The sequence below is a fragment of the Zalophus californianus genome, chromosome 16 (assembly GCF_009762305.2).
Source record: "Zalophus californianus isolate mZalCal1 chromosome 16, mZalCal1.pri.v2, whole genome shotgun sequence".
NCBI lineage: Eukaryota > Metazoa > Chordata > Mammalia > Carnivora > Otariidae > Zalophus > Zalophus californianus.
The window spans coordinates 16,301,727-16,315,117 of record NC_045610.1 but is presented as its reverse complement, the minus strand read 5'-3'; the positions used below and the strand labels follow the sequence as shown (position 1 = coordinate 16,315,117).

The following is a 13,391-nucleotide window of genomic DNA, read 5'->3' as shown; positions in this document are numbered from 1 at the left end:
ATACTTCTAGACTCTTCTATGCTTCTACCGGTGTGTATTTTTTTGTTTTGTTTTAATGAGACTAGACTATATGTGCCATTTTGCAACTTAAGCTTTTCACTTAATGGTGCATTTTAGAGCTCTTTGGATCTATCAGATTCTTTTTAACAGCTGCGTCCTATTCAATCCTGTCACTTCATTGCACAATGATGTACGAGATATGTAGATTGTTTCTGGTTCTTTACTCTTAACAGGGAAGACTGCAGTAAACCTGACTGCGCTCCTGTTTCTCTTTGGTAGCTTCCCTACAAGTGGGATGGCTGGGGCAGAGGCTTGCTCTAATTGCCAGATTTACTTCTGGACAGGTCGTGTCCGATTATATCCCCCCCCACCAGCAGTGAGAGAGTCACTGTTCCCCCACACTGTCACCGCAGCAGCGTGAGAGAGTCACTGTTCCCCCACACTGTCACCCCAGCAGCGTGAGAGAGTCACTGTTCCCCCACACTGTCACAACACTGGCTGTGAGCACTTGTTACCATTTTGCTAGTCTAGTGGGTAAAAAAAAAATGCAGTAGAGATGATTTCTAACTGAGGAGCTTGAAGTTGGCGCTGGAACTGAAACTTGAAGCATAATAGCAGTTACTAAAAGGGAGGGGATCCTTCACAAAATATAAACTTGAAAAATTGGAGAAGGGGGACACAGGTTGAGACCTAAGGGTTTTTTTTCAGAACAAGGAGTAATACGGTGCAGCTGAGGTGGAGGGTGCAGGGTGGGGCATGGTAGGATACTTGGCTGGGCACGGAGGCCAGCCCCACCCTTGGGAGGCCCCGTGTGCCAGGCAAGCAGTTAGGCCTTTTTGCTGAAAGGTGTCTGAGGTTTTTAAGCAGGTATTTTGATGATACCCAGGATCTGATTTATAGAAGTGACTGAGTGATGACACGCTTAGGCTAATGCCATTTCCAAGAGGAAGGGGTGCATCATCCTACACAGGGCCACAGGGGAAGCACCAGGTTTGGTCAGGATGCTGAAGGCACAGGGGGAAAGCATGGCTCAGAGCCTGTATTGTGTTTCCTGCAGGAAAGGAAAGCAGAGCAGAGGCAACTGCTTAGGACTGGGAGTTTGAAAAATGTCAGCAGGCTCTGGGCTATCGGGTGGTCCCTAGCTGTCTGCTACCTGGCCCTTGGTTATTTAGGGCAGAGGAATATTGGCTTAGCGAATGGGGGTATGAACTCAGGGCTGGTTGGTTTGTATATGAAAGGTATGTGCACAGGAAGGTATGTACCAGCTTAGGGGTCAGCTTGCCCTGGGAAGGGGTAGCTTTCTCCCTGGCCAGCTAGGTACCCCCTAGATGTCAAAGCATCATAAAATATAAAAAAAGAAAAAGACACGATGAATGCACAAGAAGTGCTGTGCTTAGAGCTGCTGAGTGAGGAGTGGAGTGTGTGAGGGAAACCACCTGTGCCCTCCGGCCCCCAACAGAAAGCCAACAAAGGACAGAGCCGGGCCATCGAGCGCCTGAAAAAGAAGATGTTTGAGAATGAGTTCTTGCTGCTGCTCAACTCCCCCACGATCCCATTTCGGATCCACAATCGGAATGGAAAGGTCAGAAAGGGGTGGTGATGGGACAGAGGCGGCCCCCTTCCTCAGTCCAGGGCTGCTCGTTCTCTAGGGCTCCTGTCCATGATCTGTGGGAATCAGGGACTCAGGCCCAGTTCCTGAGGATGCTGCCCCAGCTCCTACCCTGGACTCCCTCTCCCTGCTGGTGTGGAGCCAGTGCCCCCTGCTGGCCATCACCAACACTGCCACTCCAGTGCCTGGGCTTCCCGGAAAGGAGACTCTCCCCAGCTCCCACCTTGGCCAAGCCTCCTGGCGCCTCAGTAAGAAGGAGCCAGGGATGTGCTTGGCCACGTGGTCACCCCAATTAATTCTCTTTTCCTCTCTTCAGAGCTACCTGTTCCTACTGTCCTCGGACTATGAGAGGTCAGAGTGGAGAGAAGCCATTCAGAAGCTACAGAAGAAGGGTAAAGTCCCACCCTGCTCCACACTGCTCTTAGGGTGTCCATGGCAAGAGTGGCCTTTTGCGTTTCCATGCACTTCGATGTCCACGGTCTCCTCTTCGGCCCTTATGGTCACTCTGTAAGGTGCCAGGGCGGGTGGCATTTAACTGATGTTACTTTAACTGGAGGCCCAAAGAATTTAAGTAATTTGCTTATGGCACAGAATAAATTAGCGATAGGCCTGGGCCCAGAGCCCAGGCTTGTCTGTCTCTCTCTTGCTCTCCATGTTGCACACACACAGTTGGAAGCCACCTGTGACTGTCCCCATGTCCCTACAAATCTTCCCCTCCCTTCCCGTGACCAACTCTGCCCCTAGAGCTAAGCTTTGTTTCCTGCAGTAGCCCCCAGAGAAGAGCAGCAGGTCTTAGTGGATCTGTGATGACATTTTCCTCTCTCGGCTCCTCCTATAGATCTCCAGGCCTTTGTCCTGAGCAGTGTGGAGCTCCAGGTACTCACGGGATCCTGTTTCAAACTTAGGACTGTACACAACATTCCCGTCACCAGCAATAAAGACGGTAAGATCTGGAACCCAAGGTTGTCTAATCAGCAGGCCCAAGCCCCCAGGGCGTTGCTGGAACCTTCCATAAGGACCTAGCCAGACACATGGTTGTAACAACTCCATTGCCAGGTACATAGAGAGCTTGAATAGGGGTTGTTCTCTACTGAGTTCCCAGATAGTCCCAACTCCTCCCCGGCCCCCTCTGGCTTGAGAGAAGAATCTGGCACCTTCATGCCCTGGAATCATGTTGTTAATATGTTCATGAGGTAGTCAGATAATGGAAGCGAAAGACCGAAGCATGGGGCATGGTGGTGGTGGAGGGGGAAAGGGTAGCTGGAAGCGTATGAGAAGTAAGGCCAGAAGTTTCCAGGGACGAGATCTGGGAATGCCAAGCAAAGGAGTTTGTTCAAGCCAAGGAGCCTATGGGAGGTTTGTGAGCAGCGGAGAACTGTGATCAGGGCTGGTTGCTCATGGGTGTTGGGAAGGGGTTTTGAAGGCAGGCTCTCCTCCCCATATGGTATGAGATCCCCGGCCCAGTAGGGAAGGTGTGGACTGGCCTTCCAGGCTGAGCGGAGGGAGAAGGGGCACCAGCTCACATTCCCGGAAGCAGAGGGCTCTGGGAACTTCTTCCTCCAGCCACCAGGTGGTGCTGCGAGACCAAGGCTCAGACTGTGTCCTCCTACCCTTTAGGCCTTCCTGCGAGCCTGGGGTGAGAAGGGGCTGAAGCCGGCCTCTCGCCAACCCCTACTCCGGGGGGCTTTCCTCTCTTACAGACGACGAGTCTCCAGGACTCTATGGCTTCCTCCATGTCATCGTCCACTCTGCCAAGGGGTTCAAGCAGTCAGCCAGTAAGTGCCCCGGACCCCCAACCCTAGGAAGAGCGGGAGCCATGGTTCATCCTTTCACAGGAAGACCCCATGAACCCATTGCATGGGGCCTCCCACGGTCCACCAAGTCTGCTGTGGTCTGCCCAGGCTGCGGCCCTGCCGGGTGCCCTGACATGTGGGTGGGCATTCCCCCAACGGTCAGGAACCAGCTCCTCTTGGCAGGAGGATCATTCCTACCTTGTGTCTCCGAGGTTTGGTCTTCCCCAAGCCCTCCCCAACTCCTGGGTGTCTGAAATCCTGGACTCTAACCCCACATCTGCCAGGGACAAGCTATGTGACCTCGGGCAAATCCCTTAACCTCTCCGAGCCTCAGCTTCTTTCTCCATAAAAAGCGAACGCACTTGTTAATACTGACCTAAGAGCAGGCTTGGAGATGACTGAGTTATGTGCTCTGCCAGCACACGGCCGCACATTTCTCTCCTGCCTTCATCACCGTCTCCCAAATCCGTGCAGTTCTCAGCATCTGACAAGATACAACTACACTTTTTTTATCTAATTTTCCCCCATAGGAATTTATCTTCCATAGGAAAAAAACTGAGTCACAGATAAAAGGACTGAACCTCACAGAGCATCAGAAACCCAGGGTTCCTGACTCCTCTGCTCTCCACCTGCCCCTTCCCACTCCCTCCTCTTTGTCTCTGGGTGACGAGGTCTGCCCTGGGCCCCTCTACCTGCGCTGCACCATGCATAGAACGTGGCATTAACTCGCCAACAGCCATTCGACAAACATTAACTGTGAAGTTCATGGGGTACCTTACTGCTGGGTGCCTGGGTACCTTCTAGGTGCTGCAGAAAACTCAAATGTGGCCAGTGTGTGGATGATGCCTTGGCCTGTTTCAGAGCCTTTTCAAGTGCATCTTCTGCTCTGATCCCCCTGGCATCCCTCCTGGCATAACAGGTCCCTGTTATCACTCCCATTTACCAAAGCCCATCCCTTTCGCTTTAGAGCAGCGTTTCTCTCAGTATGGCCAGGAGCTCTGCGCTTACCACTCAGGCCATGCTGCTCATACACACGGGGCAGCCTCCTGGACCCTCCCCAGACACAGAACCCCTTTCTAGGGGGCACTGCCCAGGAATATTCCTGGTTGGTAAGTTCTAGAAGGCTATTCCACATACCTGAGTCTGTTGCCCACCATGCCCAGATGACTTACCCTCTCTCCCTGCTCCCTGTTGGCCGGGATGGGCCTCAGGGAGCAGGGCTGTGGGGTGGTGTGGCCCCCTCTCCCAGAGCAGATGTTCTGCCTCCCAAACTGGGTCAGGGGGGTCACCTCATGTCTATGAGGTGAACTGCTACTACAAAAATCTCTCCTGACCTCCAGATCGTCCTCACCTCCTCCCTCCACCGGCCTCCAGCGCCGTTCACATGTTCACTCTGACTCAGCGGGCTTAGGGCCCCATGAATCTTCAACCATGGTTCTTTGTCCTAATACGTTCATTACATCTGCACAGTCAGGCCTGGGGTGTAGGCACCATTGTTAGTCCTGCTTTACAGATGAAAGCACTAAGGCAGAAAGATTGAGTGATTTGTGCAGAGCTGGGATTTGAACCCAGACAGTCAGAATCAAAGCCCTCCTTCTATCTCATGAAATTTCCCCTAACCCGACAGTGCTCACTCACATGAAAATCAATAAATGGGGATGGCATGCATGCCCTCCATCTCTCCACCACCCAGACCTGCTCTCTGATCTGGCAGAGGCCTGGGTGCTTAAGGCCTCTGGTGTTGTTTGCCTGTTAATCTGTGCCCACCTCCCAGCATGCCCTGATACCCAGCTCTGTCTGGTCTACGTCCTACCCAGCCCGAGACAACTCGGGGGCTGCTCCATCCACTCTCCCTTCTCACTGAGGAGAGCCCTCTAATGGGGCCTCGGAGAGGCATGGATGTCCACCCTCTGACCTCTGCCCCTTGATTCACACTACAGAGGATTGGCTCTGATACCCTCAAGGCACCTCCCGTGCACCATTGCACTGGGATACAACCATGGCCACTTCCGTGGAGGGGGACACGTGTCAGGGTCTGAGCCCCAGAGGGAGGGTGTGGATTTGCAGAGCACCTGGGGTGGCCACCCAGTGCTGTGGCCGCGTCAGCTGGGGCTCACCGGGAGCTAAGAACACAAGGCTTCTGCCTGTGTGGTGTTGATGTGGTGAGGGGAAACCAGGCAGAAAAGAGAACTTGAGTTAAAGTCAAGTGCTATGAAGAAAACAACAAACCAAGCTTTTGGAATGTGGGGGGCATTTTTGGTTGTCACAGTGAGTGGCGGTTACTCCAGATTTTCAGCACTCAGAGGCCAGATGCCTTCCAGAGACTTCCACCTCAGATGCCAGACGCCCTGCTGAGGAACCTGGGATTAGTGGGAGAAGGGGTGGGGGAGAGCAAAACTTCTTTAGCCAGCGTGGCCAGTGAAGACTTGGCCTGAGGCTTCAGTGGTGAGGAGGCAGCCAGACAGGGACCAGGGATGGAGGGACTGCAAAGCCTTACAGGGCCCTCAGGTGGGAGCAGCGGGGCAGGTCAGAGAGAGGAGGCCAGTGTAGCTGGAGGGCGGTGAATGAGGCAGAGGGGGCAGAGCCGGCTAAGAAGAGGGCAGAGAAGTGGGAAGGAGCCAGAGCACACAGGGCTGTGGGAAGGAGAACACGGAGGGTGTCCTGCAGGGATGTTGGGGGGACAGAGGCATTTATCCCCCTTTCCCTCCCGAGGTCCCGAGCCTCGGGCCTCACTCAGTGTGTCTCTGCCTGTCCCCGCTGCAGACCTGTACTGTACGCTGGAGGTGGATTCCTTTGGCTATTTTGTCAGCAAAGCCAAAACCAGGGTGTTCCGGGACACGACAGAGCCCAAGTGGGATGAGGTGAGTGGAGGTGGCTGGCGTCCCCGCAGGGACCTCTGAGCTTATCACCAGGTGTACCCCCCCCCATTCCCTGTGCTCACTTGCTGTTGACCGGGGATGGCCGAGCCTGCTGGCTGGGTGAATTCCGTCTCCCTAACCCCTCTGCCCTCCACTCCCTGCTCATTTAGCGTCTGGTACTGTGTGCACGGCTAGATGTGGGGTTTTCAGCTCAGGCCTAGACTCCACTACGCCAGCAATTCGGAGGCCTCTGGGGCTCCAGCAAGGGAGGAAGTTCCTCCATGCCTTATGACGTGCTTCTCTTGGGCCTTTGTCACCCGCTTCTAACCCTTGCAAACTTGGGGCCCGCACTCGCCAGGAAGCTGTGTGTCTCAGCTTTGGAGGTTCAGGATCGTTTTGCCATCTTTCCCCAGGAGTTTGAGATTGAGCTGGAGGGCTCCCAGTCCCTGAGGATCCTGTGCTACGAGAAGTGCTATGACAAGACCAAGGTCAACAAGGACAACAACGAGATTGTGGACAAGATCATGGGCAAAGGGCAGATCCAGGTAAGGGTCCAGACGCAGCTGGGGCACCAAGGCAGGCCTCTGGGAGCTGCCAGGAGGTGGTGCTACTGGGAAGGAGTCCTTCTCACCTGCCTTCTTGGTTAAGGTGCTTGGCCTTTTGTGACTTGGGTTCAAAACTGGTTTGAGAAAAGTTCCCCAAGGTGGTGGTTCTTTCCTGCCGGAGATGGTGTCTTATTCTAGCTCCAGAAGCCCATGTGCACTCCTTCCTCGGTCTTCCATGGCTGGTTCAGGTGCATCATGCACACTCCTGCACGACGGATGGAAGGGATGACAACTCCCTTTGTTTTCACATTCCAACTCTGGTCTACTGGGGGCTTTTCCCAGGAACATTGTGTTAAGAAGGATTCTGAGGCTGTATCCATGAATGCTGTGTTTGGTTAGCAACGTCTGGCGTTGGAGGAGTGAGACCTTGAGCATTTGCCACTGGACTGGAAGGCCTTAGGATCCAGCTGGCTTGCTGGGGGCTGGTCTCTGACTTGTTGCTAGGGCTGCTGGGCCTTACTCATGCCAGGAGTTCAGTGACTTAAGGTATTGGTAGAGCCAGGTCCTGAGTCAGGTTAAGAGTATACATGCCTCGGCTGTGTTTCTTGGAAGCCCTTGTTTGTAGCCTGTGTCTCTGGAACATTCTGCCAGTTTTGAAGATGATTACTCTTCATTTACCTGTCAAGAGGACATAGGTCTGCGGGGGCTGGCATTCAGCATGGAGCCATCCACACTCCATCTGGCACCAGGTGTGGCCTCGTCCTTGGGACACAAGTGGCCTCATTGGGGGTGAATTCTGTGACCCTGAAATCAAGGGAAACTGGCACTGGGATCTGAGCCCATGAGCCTTCAGTGTTCTGAGCTTCTTAACAATTGTCCAGATGTGATCTGGCGGGGGCCGGTGGGGGGAGTCGGGGGAGCTGAATGGCACTTTTTTGAAGGAAGTGTTTGTTCTCTGATGCCCCGTGGAGGATGCGGAGTTTGGTATCTGGCTTTTGGCTCAGTGTTCTTGGTGGTAGTGCCCTTCGGGGACCCATGTGGGCCTTCTCCTCTCCCCACCTGTTTCACCTGAGTGTTTGAACAGGAGAATGGCATCGTTTGGTGGGGGCCCAGCCATCTGCCTCGTGTCACCCTTGTTCATGTGCACGTCCCTTCCTAATGCTGTGGGACCAGCTCTTTTGAGCACTGTCGCCAGGGATATGGTGCTGCCAGGCAACCTAAGCCAGCCCTTTGTCATTTAGATGAGAGAGAGGTCTGTAAAGTCAGTCCTGGGACCCTACTTCCTGCAGGGATGAGGGCTGGGAGCCCTGTCTCCACATGCCTGGGTGGCTGGTGGGACAGGCAGGGAAGGGGTGCTGCCCGCCCAGCCCCAGGAGATATCTGGCCAAGAAACATGTGTGACTGCCATGCTCCCTGGGCCACTAGTGGCCATGGAATGGATGAGTTAGCAGCCCGCTCAGGGAGCACCATGGGTCCTGACCCCTCCAGAATGCAGATTCCAGGGCCCCGTGGCACCATCCCCCACCTGGACTTCCAGCCCCGTTGCTTTCCTCCTCCCTGTTTCTGTCAGCCGCACAAGCCCCAGGGGAAACACACCATAAATCATTACATCTCGGAGACAGGAGCAGATGGAGGCTTTGGGGGAAGGGGAGGAAGCCAGGTTATGTTTGGCAGAGCAGAAAGCACAGTCTGGTAAGGAAAATGTTTCTGTGTTTAAGCTTCGAGGAATGTTAAATGCCTGGGAGTTGATATTAAAAGAAACACAGACCTTCCTGCTGCCAGCTGACCTGGGCCATGAGTGGCCAGCTCGGGGCCCACATTCTCTGGAGGACTCTGAAGTCTCCCAGCCCTCCCCTCCTCAGGGCGCAGCCCCGGTGCAACCCTTGGCCCTCAGCTGTGGAGCCGTCTTGCCCGCCTTCCTGTGGGTCAGGGAGGGGTGGGGGTGTCCCGCGAGGGGTGTGCCAATGCTCATGAAGTCAGCTTGCCCTGCGACGCGCCTCGGAGCCCCTGAGGATGACCAGGCTGGGTGGGAAGCCTGCACTGAGCCATTCCCATGTGGCCAGGCCCACCAGAGCCACGGAACAGTCTGTTCCCACAGCTTGCTCCCACCCCTTTCTGCCACGTGTCCAAAGAAGGGAATTGGCTCGAGCCTCTGGCACTTGGTTCTGCTCCCCTAAAGCAGGCGCCGAGGATGGAGAGAAAGGTGGCCTTGTAGTAGGGGCCATCCTTGCTAACATTCGGGTGGGCTGAAGGAGAGGCAGGGGGAATAAGGCCCACCTCTGTCCCCATCTAAGCCCCTTGTCACTCAGCCCATCTAGAGAACAGCACGGGACCCCATTTCCTAAGCTGCAGGTGTTTGCTCCAGAATGAGTCTCTCTCTGGGTTTGCCTGATGTGGCAGTCCCAGTGGGGGCAGGGAATCTGGAGCCGCAGGCTGGGGGTGGGAGGCGCACTTAGGGGCAGGCAAGTGGCAGCATCAATCAGCAACATGTGTGTGCAGCACTTGTCTCTTGGAGGCACATTCCCAAACGTGATCTCTGATCCTCACTGCAGCCCTGCAAGGAACATGACAATTACATCCTCCCCATGAGGGCACTGAGGCCCACTGCCTCTGCTGACCGTTTGCAGGGAAGCCAGGTCCTCCCTGCTGTGTTGTATCCCTATGCCCCAGGCCTACGTCAGGGACTCTCTCAGCCTGGGTACAGGGCCCTGGCATGGCTAGTGGCCTGGAGAAGGAGGCAGGGTGATGTTCCACCCCAGCATCCCACTTTAGGGTGTGAGTGAGCCTGAGCCTTCTTTAGTCTGGGGTCCTCTTACCTTGGGGTAGGGGGGATATCTACGGCCTGGTGCACCTGGGGGGGGCAGCAGAATGAGCGCGCATGCGCGGGAATGCGCCGGGGGAGGGAGACCTACCATCCCTCCGCAGTGTACCCAGCACTCACGGGCCCGCTCCAAGGGCCATAGGGGCCTGGCTTCAGGATGAGACAAGTGTATCAAGACAGGCCAAGCCACTAGAAAGCACAAGAAGGGATGCCAGTAACGATGATGACAATGCCCGAGAGCTTCCTGGGAGCCCAGCACTGGGCTGATGCTCACAGCCGTTATCTCAGGCGTCCTCCCGGGAGGAAAGCAATCACAATTAAATGAGAAAGCTGAGGCACCGAAGGGGTGAGTAACCCGTCCAAGGCCAGGCAGCCTGCGGGGAGGGAGCCGGGACCGGAAGTAGGGCTGGAACCAGGACCGGAAGTAAGACCGGAACCAGGACCGGAAGCAAGACTAGAATCAGGACCAGAACCAGGGCTGGAAGCAGGACTGGACCTAGGACCGGAACCAGGACCGGAAGCGGGACTGGAAGCAGGACTAGAACTAGGACCAGAACCAGGACCAGAACCAGGACCAGAAGTAGGGCTGGAAGCAGGGCGGGAAGCAGGACTGGAAGCAGACCCAGGCCTTGTCCTCTGAGGTGCTCTCCCATTGGCCATGGTTCTCTACAGAATAAGATGGAAGAGTGTGCAGGAGGAATTAAAGAAGGCAAGATCATCATGGGCTGGAGTTAGGGAGGCTCCCGGGAGGAGTTGGAGGGAGAGGGATTTGAGAGCCCTGGGTTTTTTAAATTCCAAATGCAATGTTTACATTAGAAGGAAAATGGCAATTATAGTAAGGCGACTTGAAACATAATCACTATCCATCCCTGCTCCCACTCCTCTGAAACAGCCATTTAATTTTGTGCCTTTTCCCTTCTTCAGGCATAGAAATTTTATATAGTTTTAATCACAAGTGTGTAGTTTGTATTTTTTCTATTTTCGTGTAATAGTTTCGTAAACCTCCCTTTTTTCTAGGGCTGTATGTAGTCTTTATAATGACCCTTTTTGTTACTTTATCAAAAGTATTTCTTATACCTCATAAAAATCATTTTACATAATGACCGGCACATTAATTGCCATTTTAAGGCTCTGTGTTATTCTAGCAAGGTGGGCAGGCTCTGGATCAGCAAAAAGGAGCAGGGTGGGCATTCAGGGGAAAGGGCCTTCGTGGCCATGCAGGGAGGCGGGAAGGTGCAGGGAGTGTCCCAGGAAATTAAGGAGCCCACCTGCGCTGAGCAGGAGGAACTGTGAGTCACACAAGTAAGAGCTAGGTTGATGGAATGAATGAAAGAAGAGAATCAGTAGGGTATTAGGCCAGAGGAAATCCTAGAGGGCATTTAATCCAGTCTTGTTTTAGGGTAAGAAGGAAACTGAGACCAGAAAGGGTAAGTGACTTGCCACAGTGGTTGAGCAAGGGTTCTAAATTCAGGAGCCCAGTCCCAGGTTGGTGATCTTTGGTTGGCTGTTGGACAAACGAGTGAGAGAAAATGCTCCTAGGTGGGGCAGGGGCAGACTTGAATGTCATTCTGTGACCCTCAGGGGTCTGCCTTTTGTCATTACAAATTCAGTGGAGCCCTCCTTCCCCTCCCCCCACCCCAGCTGGATGTGTTTCTGCTCTTCTAGGCTCAGGAGTCCTCCCTTTGTCATCCTCCCTCCTCCCCCAAGGGGCCAGTATCTCCACATTCTCCATCCAGGCCACCCCCACTGCCCACCTCCTTCTTGCCGCCCCGCCCCCCGCCCAGCCCGGGAACCTCTCAGCCAGGAGACCCCCCTTTGTCTGCATTGGCTCCCTGGCCCCAGGGGACTCCCATATATTTATCCCCGTCTATTTCCAACCATGCTGCTCCCGGCTCCAGATGTGCTATCCCCAGCTGGGACCTACCCGCTGGCTGATTAGCATATTCCCAGGGCTCAGCCCTGTTGACTGGCTGGGCCAGAGGGGAGAGCTCTCCCTGAGGACCCCACAGCTCAGTTCCTGCCACTGACACCAGACTGAAGAGGAGTCTGAGACCTAGAAGCCACCTAAGCCAGAGGAGCCCCTCCATGCCCCTGCTCCCTGCCATTCCCCAGTTCAGCCACAAGCCTGGGGACAACCCCCACCCTCAGCTCTGTCCCCCCCACATACCCCAGAGTAGGAGGCAGCTTCACTTTGGGAGTGCTCAAGACTCTGGCATGAGAAGGGGCAGGGTCCCAGGCCAGGAAGGAAGCTCCAGCCATCCCGGTGCCCTGCACCCCCAATTGCAAAGTTCAGGCCTAATGGGATGCCTCACCTCCGTCCTCTTTTGAAGCTCAGAGCCCATGTCTGAAGGGGAAAGGGGGGATTTCTGTAACAGTCTTGACCTGGCCTCTTGGAAGCTTGTTGAGGTTTCAGAACTATTATAAATCACAGTCAGGAGGAGGTCATGAAGGCCAGTCCCCTGTTTTAAAGATTTTATTTATTTGAGAGAGAGAGAGAGAAAGAATGAGTGGGAGGAGGGGGCAGAGAGAGAAGCAGACTCCCTGCAGAGCAGGGAGCCCAATGCAGGGCTGGATCCCAGTTCCCTGGTGTTATGACCTGAGCTGAAGGCAGCCACTTAACCGACTGAGCCATCCAGGCATCCCTAGATCCTTACTTTTTTGTTCAACTGTGGTAAGAAATACATACCATAAAATGTATCACTTTAATATAGGTGTACCATCCAGAGGCATTAAGTACATTCACATTGTTGTGCAACCATCGCCACCATCCATCTCCAGAACTTTCTTTCTTTCCTTTCTTGTTTCTTTCCCCCCCAGAACTTTCTCATCATCCTAACTGACCATACCCATTAAACAGTAACTCCCCAGGGGCCTCTGGCTGGCTCAGTCGGTAGAACACACGACTCTTGATTTCGGGGTATTGAGTTCAAACCCCACGCTGGGCATAGAGTTTACTTAAAAAAAAAAAAAAAAAAAAAAAAAACGGATTCCCCAGGCAACCACCATAGACTTTCTGTGGATAATTTTGACTATTCCATTCCAGGGACATCATGGAAGTGGACTCCTACAATATTTGTCCTTCTGTAACTTCACTTAGCATAATGTCTTAGAGGTTTATCCACGCTGTAGCACGTGTCAGAATTTCCTTGCTTAAGGCTGAGTAACACTGTATGTTACTCATCAGCGTTTTGTTGATCCACTCATGAACCAATGGACATTTCGGTTGTTTTCTAGACTTTCTTCCTTTTAAGTGAGAAAAAGTCTGGTCTTTGAGGATGGAGATTTCATAGCCTCCTTCTCTCCAAACCCAAGGTTCCCCACCCCCACCCAGTTGCTCATCAGTCTCCAGCTATCACCACAGAGCAGGGCTTCATGAGCAGAGGACACAACTGGTCACTATTAGCTTCTTTGGGTTAAAACAGTTGCCTCCTGGCTTTCTCTTCCCCAAGTTAGGCATCCCTGTCTCCTTGACCATATTTCCTCAGATCTCTTCTGCTTTCCCCTTGGTTATGGTTTATATATATCGAGTGTGGAGGGAGTCAGAAGGTCAGAAGGGGGTCAGAAGATCACCATCTGAGTCCTTTGATCTCTGGGAGCCTCAGTTTCTTTATCTGTGAAATGGGGATAATTATCCCCACTCCACCTTCATCACCAGCTTGTTGTGAGGCTCAAAAAACAGAATGTCCCAGTCAGAACTATGATGTGCACATTCATCCTGTCACCGGCTCATTCATGCATTCCTACTTGCTGAGCACCGTCTACGTG

The 13,391-nt window shown here is 53.7% G+C and overlaps 1 protein-coding gene across 4 annotated transcripts in view; it reads left to right on the top strand.

Annotated features, from left to right (window-relative positions):
- ABR (ABR activator of RhoGEF and GTPase) overlaps positions 1-13,391 on the top strand; it is a 175,248-nt gene that overhangs the window by 130,781 nt on the left and 31,076 nt on the right. For all 4 annotated transcript variants that reach the window (XM_027625396.2, XM_027625397.2, XM_035724557.1 and 1 more), the window contains exons 11-16: positions 1,460-1,582; positions 1,926-2,001; positions 2,448-2,552; positions 3,310-3,384; positions 6,166-6,263; positions 6,674-6,805. In XM_027625396.2, coding sequence (XP_027481197.2) covers positions 1,460-1,582; positions 1,926-2,001; positions 2,448-2,552; positions 3,310-3,384; positions 6,166-6,263; positions 6,674-6,805 — 609 coding nt within the window. The remainder of the gene's footprint in view (positions 1-1,459; positions 1,583-1,925; positions 2,002-2,447; positions 2,553-3,309; positions 3,385-6,165; positions 6,264-6,673; positions 6,806-13,391) is intronic.